Here is a 14,938-nt window from a genome sequence, read left to right as displayed (position 1 = left end):
GGGCGGAGCTAGCGCTACGAGGGCGGGCAGGAGGTCGGGAAAATGCAGCTCAGGCTCGGGGTGGTCCTTGCTGTAACTGAGGCCGCTGAGGTATTTAGACTTTACAATAAATAATTTGCGGGTATGCCGGCGGCTCGGGGTCCCGGGGCAGCTTTCCCACTCGGGCGCTCGGGATCAGCGCTCGCCCCGACGTCCGAGACCCAAACTCGCCGCTCTTCTCTCGTAAGTGGTTCGTGTGGAAGCGTGGAGACACGCCCGCGAGCGGGGCGCGCACGGCGGGGACGCACGCGTCTCTGAGTCCGGCGGTCCGACAACGCGTGCCAGACGCGCTCCCGGCCCAGAGGGGTCCTGGGAGGGGCCGCTCCACGCGCTGTGTTCTCCTCCCCGCCCGGGGCAGAGACAAAGCAGGTACAGAAAAGAAACACAGTTTATTGTTCATCTGAAATATCACATGCATTTTTTTAAAAATTAAAACTCTTTATTTAAACGTTTCGATAGCATCTTACCAATTTGGTGGCAGCGAAAGAAGCTCTACCAATGACAAATATTTTGAAAAGCATTTACAAAAATACATTGCACAAAGTCCTATCTCTCATCTTTAAAAATAAATTAATATTCAAAATATTTCCACCCCATCTCCCAAATTTAGTTTTATATAGGAAATTTTGATTTATATATGTATCCTGTAATATATGAAACATCTGTATACGTTTTACCCAACTTAACTGCATAGGCATTAGTTTCAATTCTAACAAGAGTGAAAAAAATGCTAGTTTATGTAGTTTTTGTATATCTGAGGACTGTTGTGCAATATACATAAAACTCTTCAGAAAACCAGTCAGCACCATCATTTTATCTTTTTCTGAAAATACAACATTTATGGTACACCAAAAGACTGTCTTAACCCAATAAAACTTAAATAATTTTTAAGGTAAAACATCTGTAACACTTTAAGTGCCTTGCAGATATCTCATTTATAAAGTCTGCTCAGTAAAATAGTCTAAATATTAAATACTAATTATAACCAAAGCAAGTCTCACAGGAATTGAGAGAGAATGGCCAACAGCTGTAATAAAAGGCAAATCCCAACCAGAGCCAGTACAAAGTGCTGCTGTAAGAAAACCTAATCACCAAATGTCCTGGTTTTATGAATTTGCCACACTGGACAATCTCCTTTAACAACCATCAGTGGAATAAAAGCATAAGCCTCTGAAAGACTTCGAGCATGTTAGTGTTTGCTTTTCCAGAAAAATTCAAAACAAAACCTGAACATATCCAAAAGATTGGATTTCTTGGTTCCTATTCATAGTGTGAAGTAAAACTGCAGGGAAAATCTGATGGGATGAGCCTAGTGGAGACCTGAGAACTCTATTTACATGTTTGTGTAGATCCAGACCATCCCCTTTCGAAGCAGACCCACTTCAACCTGCAAAGGGAAACTCTCCAGGGCTCCTGAATGGATGTTCACACGCCAAGACCTGACGGAAAATCGTTCTCAGAAGTGGGAGCAAACTAGGCAGGAAAACCCATTTTCATTCCTTCCCCACCTGGTGACTTGAAAGTACTGGTGCCGAATAGAGGAGAATCTCACCCTAAAGAAAGGGAGTTCAGAACTCTGAACTTTGGTGACACTGTTCTTCCCTGAAAGAAACGTGTGCTGGGTTGAACACATATCTGCCCCAAAAGGTCCTTTAAAAGGGCCAGTGAAGGCCGCTGTCAAGGCTTCAAGAACACTCCAAACCTTTTAACTTCCTTTGCTTTGTTCCTGATGTCAAGCAAACACAAAGAGTTTTATGTTCAAAAACAAATCCCCCAGGCCAAAAGTAAGTGTCTTTGTGAACCATACATTCAAATGAATTTCCACAGAGACCACCTGTAGCTAGCGGGTCTCTGAGCCCAAGCAGTCAACATGCAGTGTTTCCCGTGGACAGAACAGCAAGCTGGGTGTCAGCATTTATCACTTCCACGCCCAAGTCCTGCTGGTAGTCAGTGCGTTTATTTCAGGGGTGACATTATCCTGCTCTCTTTGTGCCCGTGTCCATGAAGGATTCCAGTGTTCCAGGCTGCCCCGTATATACAAAATGTACAAGAACAGTGAGTGTCTCTTTACTTGATGGGCTCTCCGTGAACTCTGAACCGGTACAGACACGTGTATTCGGGATGGCCCCAGTTAGAAAAAATCCGAAGTTCCACTATTTGGAAAGCTTTTTCTGGTCTTTTCTGCAATTCAGGAGGGGAAAAAAAACAAAAACAAAACACACTTACTTCATATTACTACCACCAAGCCCAATCACTTCCCCAGGTAAGAGATCTGAGATTAAACAGCCAAGTTGGAGATTAAGCTTTTAACGTGAACTGGATCATCTGTCACAGGACACAAAGTTCAGGTGAAACTCTTGAGAACTCATCACCTGTGACACATTTATGCAGAACAAATTATATACTAAAAAGGCTCATTCAGGAACAGAAAAGCTAGGAAGCTCAGATCCACTTTCTCAGAAGTTGGCCCTCACACCCTGTGGGCATTTCTGTGAGTGCTGGCAGGTCCTGTGGACGCAGGCAGCAGTGAGGAGACCCAGGAGCCTGAAGCCTGTGTGAAGCGCAGGGACCCTTACCGGGGCGGGGAACGTCTGTAGTGACTCCCCTTCCTGATCGTAGGTAAACTGTCCCAGGAGCTGCCCTTCTTCTTGATACTCATTTTCTAATCCCTGAAACAAAACCATCTAGTCACTAAATAAAGGAAAAACAGTTAGTGAGGTAACTGGGAGAGGGAAATTACTGTTCCATTAAAGTAAGGCCCTCTGTGTGCTGGGCATTTCATTAAGGGCTTCTCGCAGATCACAAAGCCTGTGAGGTAGGCATTACTCCTCCCGTTATACAGATCAGGAAAACTGAGGCTGGGAGAGGGCAAGCTAACATGTAGCAGAACACACTCGACACCCACGTGGCCCACTGTAGCCCTCCACGCTCCCAAGTGGAAACCCAGGGGCACGTGATGAGCCTGGGGAAAGGAGAGCAGGTCAGCAGAGTGTGGGGCCCCAAGGAGGTCAACTCACACAGCCAAGAGGAGGAGGACGGGCGCTGGGGAGCTGGGGGACAGGAGACAGTGTTTAACAGGGACAGAGTCTCAGTTTGGGAAGATGACAAGCATTCTGGAGATGACAGTGGTGATGGCTGTGCAACAGTGTGAATGTACTTGATGCCCCTGAACTGCATGCACACTTAAAAACAGTTAAGATGGTAAGTTTTATGTTCTGTGTATTTTCCCACAATTAAAAAGTAACCAGTAGGAAGTACAGGTGACTAATTTGAATGTGTTTCATAAAGGGAAAGGACTTTCTAGGTACAAAAATGCCATGGAAGAAATTACAGGTAATGAGCAGGTGTAACTAAACACAAAATTAAGACTGACAGTGGGAAGTATATCTGTAACAGAATAACACATGATTAATATTTTTATATTAAAAAGCTCGAATATTCATAAGGAAACTAAGATACCGAAAGATAAATGAATAGAAACAAAACCAGAATCTACAAAAAACGAAACATGCATGTGAAATACATAGAAATGTAGATTAAAATAAGATCTATCAAATTAGCAGAGATTTAGAAAAAAAGAGGACTCAATTAGAAAGGGAACTACAAGATAAGGAACGCTTCTCATACTAACAATGCGTATGGTGCGATGAATCAAAGGCCCCCTTCGAACCCCTGAAACATAACGCCACCTGAGTGTCTAGCCTGAAGGATCACCAAACAGTGAAGAGGCTTATCCTGAAACGTGGGGAGTTGAACTAGTAGTCAACACGGCGAACTGGGGACATGGACAAGGGCACTCTGTGCTGCTCTTTAAAGAAGTGTGTGAAGATCACTTCACACCTTGTGGGTGAGCAGGGCAAGGGGTCCAGCGTGGGTGACGGGTGGTGATGCTCTAACGTATTCAGATGTCAGATGCTGCTGTCTGTACACCTGAAACTGGTACAATAAAGTTCACTGCCATGGACAAATACTTAACGGTCAATTTGTTTCTTTAAGGCAGGAAGTGAAATTTTATGAATGGTATTGTCTCAACTGCACTTCTTTTTCGGCACGCGAGATCTTAGTCCCCCAACCAGGGATTGAACCCGTGCCCCCTGTGGTGGAAGCGCGGAGTCTTAACCACTGGACGGCCAGGGAAGTCCCTCAACTGCACTTTTTAAGGGAAAATACCAGTGTTAATGGTGACTTCTGTAGGTGCTGGGATTCTGGATGTTCTTTTCCCAATGTCCTCATTCCGTTCTGTACATTCAGCCTCACGGTGTTGTCAGAACAGACTTTACGGCCGAGCAGATGAGAGGCCAGTCCTCCCACAGCCGGGTTGTTGTCGTCCCCCTGCGCCCCAAGCCTCACTCCCTGGGGAAGCCCTGGAACGTCTCCCTCCACATTTATTGGCTACTCAGAGGTCAGTGGGCAGAGGGGAGGACAGCGACACCGGTAATATACTCAAGTCCCCAGCCTTCGCAGGGCTCGTCTCCAGGAGATTCCCAGACGGGGTGAGGAGGGGCTGCCCCGGGACTGGGTGCACTCACGTAGACCGCGAAGTCCTTGGGGGCGCTGGTGATGTTCCCCGTGGGCGACAGGGTCTTTGGTATGTGCTCCAGGGCGAAGGCGGTCGGGTGGATCTTCATCGACAGCCTCACCACGAGGAACCCCTGGGAGCCTCGGAACGCCCAGCAGTTGCCTGGATAGACGTCAGGCTGGGGAAAAGGCAATAAACACTAGAACCCAATACCTGAACAAGCTCTTAACCACTCGAAAAACAGGAGCAGTAAGAGAAAAAACTGGTTAACATCGGGCGGGGGGGCGGGAATGGAATTTTTCCTAGTAAGAAATGGTTGTGAGCAACATCAAAAGACGAAGTGAGGCAAGGCGTTTGTGACTTAATCCCAAAGGGCCACTGTGTGCAGTGTGAGGCAAGTGCTGAGTCAGCCAGAACCTTAAAGAGAAAGGGCGGCACACACATCTCAGAGAAACACAACTCTCGGCGGTCCTCAGACAGGAAAAGATGCGCTGCCCTACAGAAAACAAGAAATTACGAATTTAAATGACGTGGTGCCACCATGTCTCATCTCACAGATTGCCAATAACCCTGAACCGAACAAAATCTGCTGTGCACGCTGTGAGGACGCGCACTCTTGCACACTGACACCATCGCCGAGGGAAGCAGCACTGGGCAAAAGCCCAAGCATCGGCGTATGCGGCTACCCTCTGACTGACTGGAGAGCCACCTCCAGCCGAGTGCGTGTGGGCACAGGCACAAGATGCAGAGGCGGCGCACACTCATCGTGACAGCACTTTTAACAGCAACAGAGGAGCCACAAGCCCACGCCAGGGCTTGGTCAAGTCGGTGGAGCCGTGTGTCTTCAGAGGCCAGGACGATGTGGGCCCCCACTCCCCGTTCATCCCGATGCCATGCGTGCGTCTCCTGCCCCTCCAAACACGCCGCTGCCCACCTGCATGAGGGGCTCGGGCCCTTGGCACAGCCCTCCCGCCCGCAGAGGCTGCCAGGCTCCTCTGGGGTGAGCCAGGCTGTGCCCTCTCAGACAGGCCTGGATCTGAGCCGCAGCGGAGGGGCCAGTCCTGGATCCTCTGCAGACTGGCTTCCTGTGAGCAGCCCCTCACCTATGACTCACAGTCCCTCAGTCTCAACTCTCCCATCCAGGGAGCCATGCGGTTCTCCTGAGAGGATGTTCCCAGCAGGCCCGCCTCCACTTGCCCCTTCACATCCACCCAGCACCTAGGTACCGGCCGCGACCTAAGCTCCAGACCCAACCTGCAGCCCAGGGACAAGGCTGTGGACCTGCTGTGGAACGTCGAGACTCTGGAGCCCTTCGACCTCTGGGACAGCCCTGCAGCTTGGGGCCAAGGGCGACGGGGTCAGTCCAAGCAGCTCAGACGACAAAAGCCAAGCCGGGCAGCCCCCAAGGACAAGACGGCCACTAGGATGGGACTGGAGGACCCAAAACGTGAGGTTCACTGACCCTGACTGGATGCTCAACTCAACTCCCGACTCTGAGATCGGATTTGTGCTTTTTAAGTGAGAGACGGCTACTGTGTGCATGGTTCACACAGAGGGATTTACTGGAACTTCCTTCAAAAACTGTCCTCAGCGTTAGCACCGAGGTCCGGTGGATGACTCTGAGCGCTGCCGCTCTCTGTCCCTCAGTCCTGCGTGGGCATAGCCCGGGCGGTAAAGGGAGGCCCTGCAGCAGCAGGGCGCCCAGCGCCTCTGCAGAAGGCACCGGAGGACAGGGCCCTCTGGTCCCGAGCAGCCGTGGGTGTGACGTGCAGAGGGAGAGGGCATCCTCCTGACGGCACCTGCGCGTCTCCACCCGTTCCACCTCCTGAAACGCCGAGGAAGCGCGACACACGACCTCCTCGTGGAAGGCGCTCCAGCTCTGACGGTGAGCGACACCCCAGAGAAATGGGTGAAGCCAGACACAGGACAGGATAGGCGGCCTCGCCTGCACCAATCAAACACAAGCAGAACCAACAGATGGCATCGGAAGTCACCTTTGAGGTGAGAGGGGGCAATAGGGGACCTAGAAGTGCTGGGACTGTGCTCCTGGGTCCACAGACGTGTCCGCTTGATGCAGATCCCCTGAGCTGTAGACTGAGGGTCCGCACGCTCCAGCTTACACCTCAACAAGAAGGTAAACAAGCACACCCCTAAAACGGTCTCAGCCGGCACCATGACTGTGCTGGAGGCCTCGACCCGCACACCTGCTCACCTGGATGGCCACGCGGGGAGACTGGGAGAAGTACCAGAGCGGGACGCCGAACAGGCTGATGAGTGCGGTCCTGGTCTCATACGTCTCAGAGCAGCGGGTACTCAAGATGCTCCCACCTACAGCAGAGTTGAAATGTGTCTCAGCATCTTATCCTGTTTCGGAAGCAATATCACTACCCACCTGTAGAGATTTATCTGAAATGTTCTAAAAATTCTTACGTTTCTAACTCATATAAAGAATCTTCTACTTGAAGATCAGCTCCACTCTTAATTTTACTTTTTCCAAATTCAGTGTCAACAGTTCACAACTGCTTTAGGACACACAGTCCCTACCGCCAACCAAAGACAATAAAATACTGGGCTCCCCGCCTGCCACTATAGGGACAGCGACTCTGAGTGAACTTTTGTTCACGTTTTAAAATAAAGAATAATGAATTCAACCAGGCACCAGTGTTACCTGTCAGGTTTTCAGAGGACCTACTTAATAGGCCAAAGTGATAAAATATTATGACAATTACAAATTGCTGGGGTAATAGGAAGTTTCTAACAAGGACAGGGTTTCTATTTGGAAATAAACAGAAATGTCCTGGGGCTTCTTTGGTGGCACAGTGGTTAAGAATCTGCCTTCCAATGCAGGGGACACGGGGTCAAACCCTGGTCTGGGAAGGTCCCACATGCCGCGGAACAACTAAGCCCGTGAGCCACAACTGCTGAGCCTGCGCTCTAGAGCCCGTGAGCCACAGCTACTGAGCCCGCGTGCCACAACTACTGAAGCCCACGCGCCTAGGGCCCGTGCTCCGCAACAAGAGAAGCCACCGCAATGAGAAGCCCGTGCACTGCAACAAAGAGTAGCCCCCACTCGCCGCAACTAGAGAAAGCCCGTGCGCAGCAACGAAGACCCAATGCAGCCAAAAATAAATAAATTAAATAAATTAAAAAAAAAAAAAAGAAATGTCCTGGAATTAGATAGTGGTGACTGTTGTACAACATAATAAATATACTAAAAGCCATGAAACTGTACACTTGAAAATGGTGAAGTTTGTTATGTGAATTATACCTCAATAATAATAATAAAAAGAGTGTTAAAAAAAAAAAAGTCCACTTTGCCCCTCAACAGGAAATAGGACAGACAGGATGTTGGTGCCAAAGCAGGCCAAAACAACTTGGTGTGGGAAGAAACATCAACTAAAATAAATTAAAAAGAAAAACAAATAAGTGAGTAATAAAACTAAAAAGTCCTGAGCAGTCTGTATTCTAAGAGCCAACAGTCCCTAAGCTGGCTGCACATCACAACCCCTCAGAACACCTGCAAACACAGCCGCAGGCCCCTTTTAGAGCTTCTCACCTGATAACGGGGGAGGGGACTGGATGGGAGGGAATTTTAAACAAGCAAACAATGTGATTTTGACATAGCTGATCAGCAGGTCCAAACTTCTGAACCACTGAATTCTTTTTAAAATATCTTATTCTCATTCTAAAAAAGTGTCTTCTTAAATACAGTGACTCAGTTTTTTCACTTAAAAAGAGCCAATATATGTTTTGTTCAGTAACAGAACGTTCAGTTCAGCCTTGTCAGGATTATCAGAATTCTGAATTAATAACATGCCAACCTGTGAGGACTCATTATGCCTCTAAGAAAAAATGACAACTACTGGTCCCACTGAACTGTTAAGTCATCATTTGATGTCTCTGAATTGCGAAAATGATTTCTTCAGAAATCACTGAATTTCAAAACACAAAACTAAAATCACTTAATATTCTAAAACAGTCATTCTAAACAAAATATACACAAAGAGCAGTTAGCAGCCTTACTGACTTCTGACGCTGGAAGCACTTGGCGGTGTCCGCCAGGAACAGCAGCCTCCCGCACTGTTGTTCAGCCCCCGTGAGAGGGTGAGCGATAGGGACGGGCCGCAGCTCCTGTGAGGCTGCTCTGAGCCCCATCGCCTGGTACCCTGAACGGCTGGGGCAGGTGACTGACTCTCAGTGTGGGCTGACGTCCCCACCCCTCCCACAGGCCCTCTCCCTTGATTACTGAAGTGTCATCAAGAACCTCCTTTCCTCCGAGAGACCGTATTAGTCAACCAGCCCTCATCTGCAATTCCTAAGTTTTAAAAATTTAGAAAACCAAGATTTTCTCTAACACGTATGGTGGCAAAATGCTCCCTGAACTGACATGACGTCATTCCCATTTTCACAGATGTGTTCCCATGTGTGATCCGGGTGTGCTGTCCTGGACGCCACCGAGGGATGGTGACAGAACTCCACGGACACAATGCTTCACTAAACCAAGTGTGGTTTATCCAATACACCTGGTCCAGGGCCTGTGCCATGTCCACGCAGCACTTCCAGACTCAACGGACCACTTCCTTGAGGAATCAGAATAGCACCCCCATCCTTCTCTCTGTTCATTCAGCTTGATCCATGCTGCTCTAGGGTCAGTTTCTTTTTACTGGACTTCTATACTTAAAAAAACACACACACTTTACAACACACAAGATCATAAGTGAATAATCAATAATTTCTGTGGTGGTAAACTCTCATATGGCCAGAAAAACCTAAAAGCTACTGAAATGCCTCCAAACTGAGACTTTGCAGATGTGCGTCATCTCACAGGCTCACACCCACAGCTGACGCGTGAGCTGCAAGCACAGCCACCAGAGCTCCTGGGGGAACCTGGCTGTGCTCTGAGGCAGAACACTAGGGGCTCGCCTAAAATAATGCTCTTTTCTCAGGTCTCTGAAAGTCCTAACAAGCTCCCTACTGTTGGGTGTGGGGCAGGTAACAGCCTCTTGAGTGGCCTCCCGCTGTCAGTAGCACTTTTGGGTCAGGGGTCTGGCACTCACCCCCGGACTCCAGGGCGAAGTCCACCATGCCAGTCTTGTCCTGGGAGTACAGCCTCAGGGCGCTGTTCACGATGGCACGCGCTTGCTGGGCAGTGAAGGCACACACGGAGGCGACCCCAGAAATGAAGGACATGTTTTCAGTTAACTCTATTTGGGGACAACGGGCACGGGGGCTGTCTCAGCAATCCCAAACTTCAGTCCTGCTCTCAACTGCGGGGACCCCGGCTCAGACACGGGCAAGAAAGTCTCAGAGCCGGAACCCCCAGTGCCATAAAAAGTGGACAAAGCAAGGACTAGTGTTAGAGATGGTAACTTGGGGCCGTATTATGGGAAATTTTTGTGTAATTCCAGAAGGTATGTGGCCACCCAGGGAGACCAAGTCTTTGGGACAAAAAGATTAATCAAGTATAAAGTACTCCTAAGAAGTAGTTTGATAACAACAACAGCTGAAGCTTACCGATCCCAGCACCCTGCATGGTGCTAAGCACTTTTTATATCATAATCACATCCCTAGAAGACCATTCGTAGAACAAAACAAAATCTGCTAGCTTGGGACTTCCCTGGTGGTCCAGTGGGGAAGACTCCACACTCCCAATGCAGGGGGCCTGGGTTTGATCCCTGGTCAGCGAACTAGATCCCACATGCCGCAACTAAAGATCCCGTGTGCTGCAACTAAGACCAGGCGCAGCTAGCTAGCTAAATACATAAATACATACATACATATATAATAAATAAATAAATTTAAACATCTCCTAGCTTAATACCTAGATGATCAGTTTCACTACCATGTGAATTTTAAACAATTCTCATCGTCTACTTACCGCTTCTGTTATTCCAGAAACGCCCGCTCCATTCACAGCAGATACTACAGTTTCAGAAGTTGGCATCTGTTTTGTCACAGAAATGTAGTGGGTAATGTTCTTCAGTATCTGCAGCTCTAAATCTCGTAATAAAATCTGCAAGTTATCCTTATTTACAAATTGAGCAGACAGTTTCTGGAGCAGCCACTCGAGAGAAGATTCGTGCTGATCTCCGGAGAACATGAGTCTGAGAGTTTCTCTGACTTGGGCGTCCACCTAGTAAAATCATTGGTGAATATAACATGAATCTACTGTTGTAGCTAAATCGTTTCAACTCTTCACTCTGTCACCTTAGATACCCTGGAAAGATCACACAGCAGTTCAAAATCCATAATGGAAACCTGACACGGTTTTTTCCCTTCATACGAAACTTAGGAACCCTCCAAAGATGCTGAAATACATTCAGGGGAACAGGGATAGAGGAGAGAGCACAGCCTAGGTGCCCTGGGGACAGCAGGAGAGGGGCCCTGCCCCAGGTGAGGTGCAGATGACAGGGCGCCTCGTCTTCAAACTCAGTCTGAGAAGGAAACAGTCACACACACAACTGAAAATGTAACTTTACGCAGGCTGGAAGCATCCAAGTGCGTTACTTCTGCACACACACCACTATGTGTATAAGCTCCTCTCCTTGCTCCACAGAGAGTGGAAGACGGGGCAGAAGCACCAGGAAAAGCACAGCATTGTGACAAAGCGAGCACATCGACCTCCTCACTTGCAGGCTCTGGAATGTTCCACCGTACAGGTCAGCCGCTGCTCTGACGCGGGCACTTGGGCCACCTCAGCGCTACTGTCACAACACTGCACACACTCTTCCGTGGCCCCTGCGCTGGCGCTTTCACCTCTGCACCCAGAGTCCCAAGAGCGTGGCTGCTTGTCTCAAAGACTGTGTGTCTCTGTGACCTGTGACCATCTCAAAATCTTCCCCCCAAAAGGCTGCAGGCATTCACAGTCCCCCAGCCATGAGGACACCTGTGTCCCGAGCCAGCCCCGGAGGAGACTGTCACCACCTCGCCATCCTGAGGACTGAGGAGCAGTCATTCACGTGACCTGCAAACCCATTCAGGGAGACGGGCTGCCTGCCGGGCTGGGCCGCATCTCTGCTGCGCTGCCCCATCGGCCTCAGCAGCTTCCTGCACCGCAAACTGTCCCCCTGGGCCTGCGAGACCTCCTCCCCACCAACCGTCCGCCTTTGACTTAGGATGACCTGGGCCACTCCAATGTCCGTGTTTTCATTTTCACGTAGCTATAAATGTCTAGATTTCTTCTTCTGCACATGGATACAGAGGCCTGAAGCAATGTCGGTGACGTGAGGATGTGATACGAAACCGCAGCGTGACTCTACTTTGGTGAGAAGATATACAACCGGCCCTGCCCCCAGTAAAGGTGAGTCCATGGCCATGCGTGTGTAAAGGAAGGAAAGACATCTCGTGTCACTGGAGAGACGGGAATTCGAGGGGAGCTGAATTTTTAATTATTCTATTCAAGATGGTTAAAAACTTCAAATATAGTAAAACAAAATTTTTCAAGAAAGTTTAAATTAACTTAATAAAGATATCAACTCGAGTGTTTTTATCTTCCATGATAAAACAAAACGTAAAGCTGAGGACACCTACTCTTTCAGATGCTGCGTCCACCTCCTCCTGGCTGGCCCCCAACCGCTGCCACCCGGACAAGTCTGCTTTCAGGCGCCCCAGCTCCTGCTCCAGATGCCGGGCCACGGCAAGGAGGCGCGGCTCCTCGTCGGCTCTGCTGCGGTGGGGGGTGACAACAGGACAGGTCAGTCCTGCCAAGAGCACGTGCAGGAGAAACGCCCGTGTTCCCCGTGCAGGTCAGCTGTGAACACACCACCCTGTGCCTCAGCAGCACACAAGTTTCAAGCCAAGGCCCCGGAGGCTGTTCCCACCTCAAGGTCCGCACACGCACAGACACGCACACCTGCCCAGGCGGGGGCCAAGCTTGCCATGAGCAGCGGTTATGCTCCTCTGGGTGCTGGTGGGGGCTCTCATATACTATTTAATATTTAAACCTGTACCTATCGCCTTAAAATTCTGAAAAAGACTTCAGAGATGTGACAGTGTTTACTGATAATCACTATAAAATTAAATATGAATTTTTCATGCTACTGGAAGAGAAAACTAAAAACATATGGCTCAGGGTTTTAACAATTCTATTTTAATGTAGGTATTGTACATTATGAAATATTACAATATTATATTTATAGTTGTTTATAGGTAGTTATAGTTGTTGAGGTACCAACAGTTCATATCTCAGAAGAGTGCACTCTGGGGTAAACATTGCAGGAGCCACATGACTTCAGTCAAAAGGTGTTTTGATATGTAAAGGCTCTAAAGGAAAGTTAAAAGTGTGCTAACACTCATACCCATCCTGAGATGAGGGTGGTTGAGGTCTCAAATCACAAGATAGGACCCACAGAAACACACAGGAGCTAGAGCGGGAAGACGAGAGGTTAAAGCTCGTCATCTGCTCTCTCCCAAGGGTGAGTGGAGTGGCTGGAGTAACAAAAGGGTAACAGTGTCCTATTCAGACAATGGGGCGGAGAGAACCCAGGTGACAAAACCAAGGGTGTGAACACAGTGAGCGGCTCTGAGACAGGAAGAAGCTCCATGCTGCCAGGGGACTTCAGGGAAGCTGACAAACGTGCGGAAGAAAAGCAACCAGGCTACGAGTGACCAAACGCCACCCCCTTGAAACTGCTGAGGGACCAGGGCTGTTTAGCAACAAAGAAAGGGCTCAGAGGAGGCCCAGGCTTGGTGAGAGCCTCGCAGCTCAGAAGGCGTGCGTCTGGCCCCCTCGAGGGGCTGCCGAGCGGGGGATCAGGGTTGAACTGTGATGCCCGCAGAGCCAGCAGAGGTCCAGGCAGGAAGCCCACTCCACGCTGTGCCATGAACTCACGGCCCGTTCCTCGCGCCCTGAGGACCCCCCCGGCACCTCCGGGCAGGGAGTCTCCCCAGAGCAAAGCTGGGGGCCCCGCTGTCTTTGGTGCTGCGTGGAGGTGGATGGCAACAAGCTCCCCGACCCCTCCTCCGTCCTCAGGTGCCCTGAAGGGTCTCCCAGAAAGACAACAGTTGGGACTGTTACCAGCAGCACAGCCCACTCATCCCAGGTGCAAACAGTGCCCCTTGCTAAGGACGGCACAGCCCCACGTGACAGAGAGGAGCACAGAACAGAAGACAGGAGAGGAATTTATCTGGATTTATCCTACCTGACTGTTCTGAGTGCAGTCTGTTCTAATTCCTTCTGGATGGCCTAAAATGTAGGAGAAACAATCCGTTTAAATACACAAGTTACATAGCAACTTTCCATAAAATCATATACTTGACTATATACATATAAACAGAAATAAAAATACACATATTTATCTAGGATTTTTTCCCCCTTAATTTAAAGCCCAGACCTGCCTGTTGACAGGCAGGTGAGGGATGTTTACTTTCCAAAGCAGACTTTTTAAAAGACGACACACAACGTATACTTAGAGAGGTGCACAGGTCATACAAAAAAGCAGCTTGATGGATTTTCGAAATAAGCAGCTCCCGGGGCTTCCCTGGTGGCGCAGTGGTTGAGAGTCCGCCTGCCGATGCAGGGGACATGGGTTCGTGCCCCGGTCCGGGAAGATCCCACATGCCGCGGAGTGGCTGGGCCCGTGAGCCATGGCCGCTGAGCCTGCGCGTCCGGAGCCTGTGCTCCACAACGGGAGACGCCACAACAGTGAGAGGCCCGCGTACCGCAAAAAAAAAAAAAAAAAAGCAGCTCCTGTAACCAGGATGCAGGCCAGGAAGCCAGATGCCGCCGCCACCACCACCACCTCTGGTAAGTGCTTTCAATGTGGCAGGACAAGGAGGAGGACGGCAGACTCACACACAAAGGCACGACTTATTAACATGGCCTGTTCACAGGCACGGGCGCCCACCGCCCCACGCGAGCCGAGGCCCAGCGGCCACGTAGGCCGTAACTCGACAGAGGCGGCGACATGGACAGGACCAAGGCCAGCTCCCTCACGGAGGCACGCGTCCTCCTCAGGCGCCCTGGAAACATCTAAGCAACGGATGGACTCAACTGCTCCCCTGTGACACCGTCAGCAACACAGCGGCCAGTCCTGAGCTCCCGAGGGCTGTGCATCTCCCCTGAGGCCCATCAGGGGATCCAGGCCACCCCCTCAGCGCCCCCAGTCCTCGTCCATGTCCATGCAGGTGCCTGTCTCCTCCCTCTGCCTGCCCAACACCTGACAAGACTAGACTTTCTGACCAGAAAATCCCCTGTCAGAAGGTTCAGGGTGAACCTTCACTCCCCTGTCCACAGACACTGTCACCCTGTGGAGGCTGGGTGACAGCGAGGAGAACTGCCCCCACCTGGGAGCCAGTGAGCTGGACACACTTACAAAACATTAAAGCAACACAATGGGGACTTCTCTGGTGGCGCAGTGGTTAAGAATCTGCCTGCCAATG

The 14,938-nt window shown here is 49.8% G+C and overlaps 1 protein-coding gene across 1 annotated transcript in view; it reads right to left on the bottom strand.

The window, feature by feature from the left end:
- Nucleotides 1-2,012: 2,012 nt before the first annotated feature.
- Nucleotides 2,013-14,938, bottom strand: part of SUN1 (Sad1 and UNC84 domain containing 1) — a 52,815-nt gene continuing 39,889 nt past the window's right edge. The window contains exons 16-23 of the mRNA XM_079718817.1: nucleotides 13,699-13,742; nucleotides 12,089-12,224; nucleotides 10,437-10,691; nucleotides 9,616-9,700; nucleotides 6,771-6,916; nucleotides 4,569-4,736; nucleotides 2,616-2,708; nucleotides 2,013-2,220 (exon numbers count right to left, since the gene is read on the bottom strand). Of these exons, the coding sequence (XP_079574943.1) occupies nucleotides 2,107-2,220; nucleotides 2,616-2,708; nucleotides 4,569-4,736; nucleotides 6,771-6,916; nucleotides 9,616-9,700; nucleotides 10,437-10,691; nucleotides 12,089-12,224; nucleotides 13,699-13,742 (1,041 nt within the window). The 3' untranslated portion in view covers nucleotides 2,013-2,106. The remainder of the gene's footprint in view (nucleotides 2,221-2,615; nucleotides 2,709-4,568; nucleotides 4,737-6,770; nucleotides 6,917-9,615; nucleotides 9,701-10,436; nucleotides 10,692-12,088; nucleotides 12,225-13,698; nucleotides 13,743-14,938) is intronic.

Source organism: Hyperoodon ampullatus, assembly GCF_949752795.1.
Source record: "Hyperoodon ampullatus genome assembly, chromosome: 14".
Lineage (NCBI taxonomy): Eukaryota > Metazoa > Chordata > Mammalia > Artiodactyla > Ziphiidae > Hyperoodon > Hyperoodon ampullatus.
This window is presented reverse-complemented; position numbering and strand designations above follow the sequence as displayed.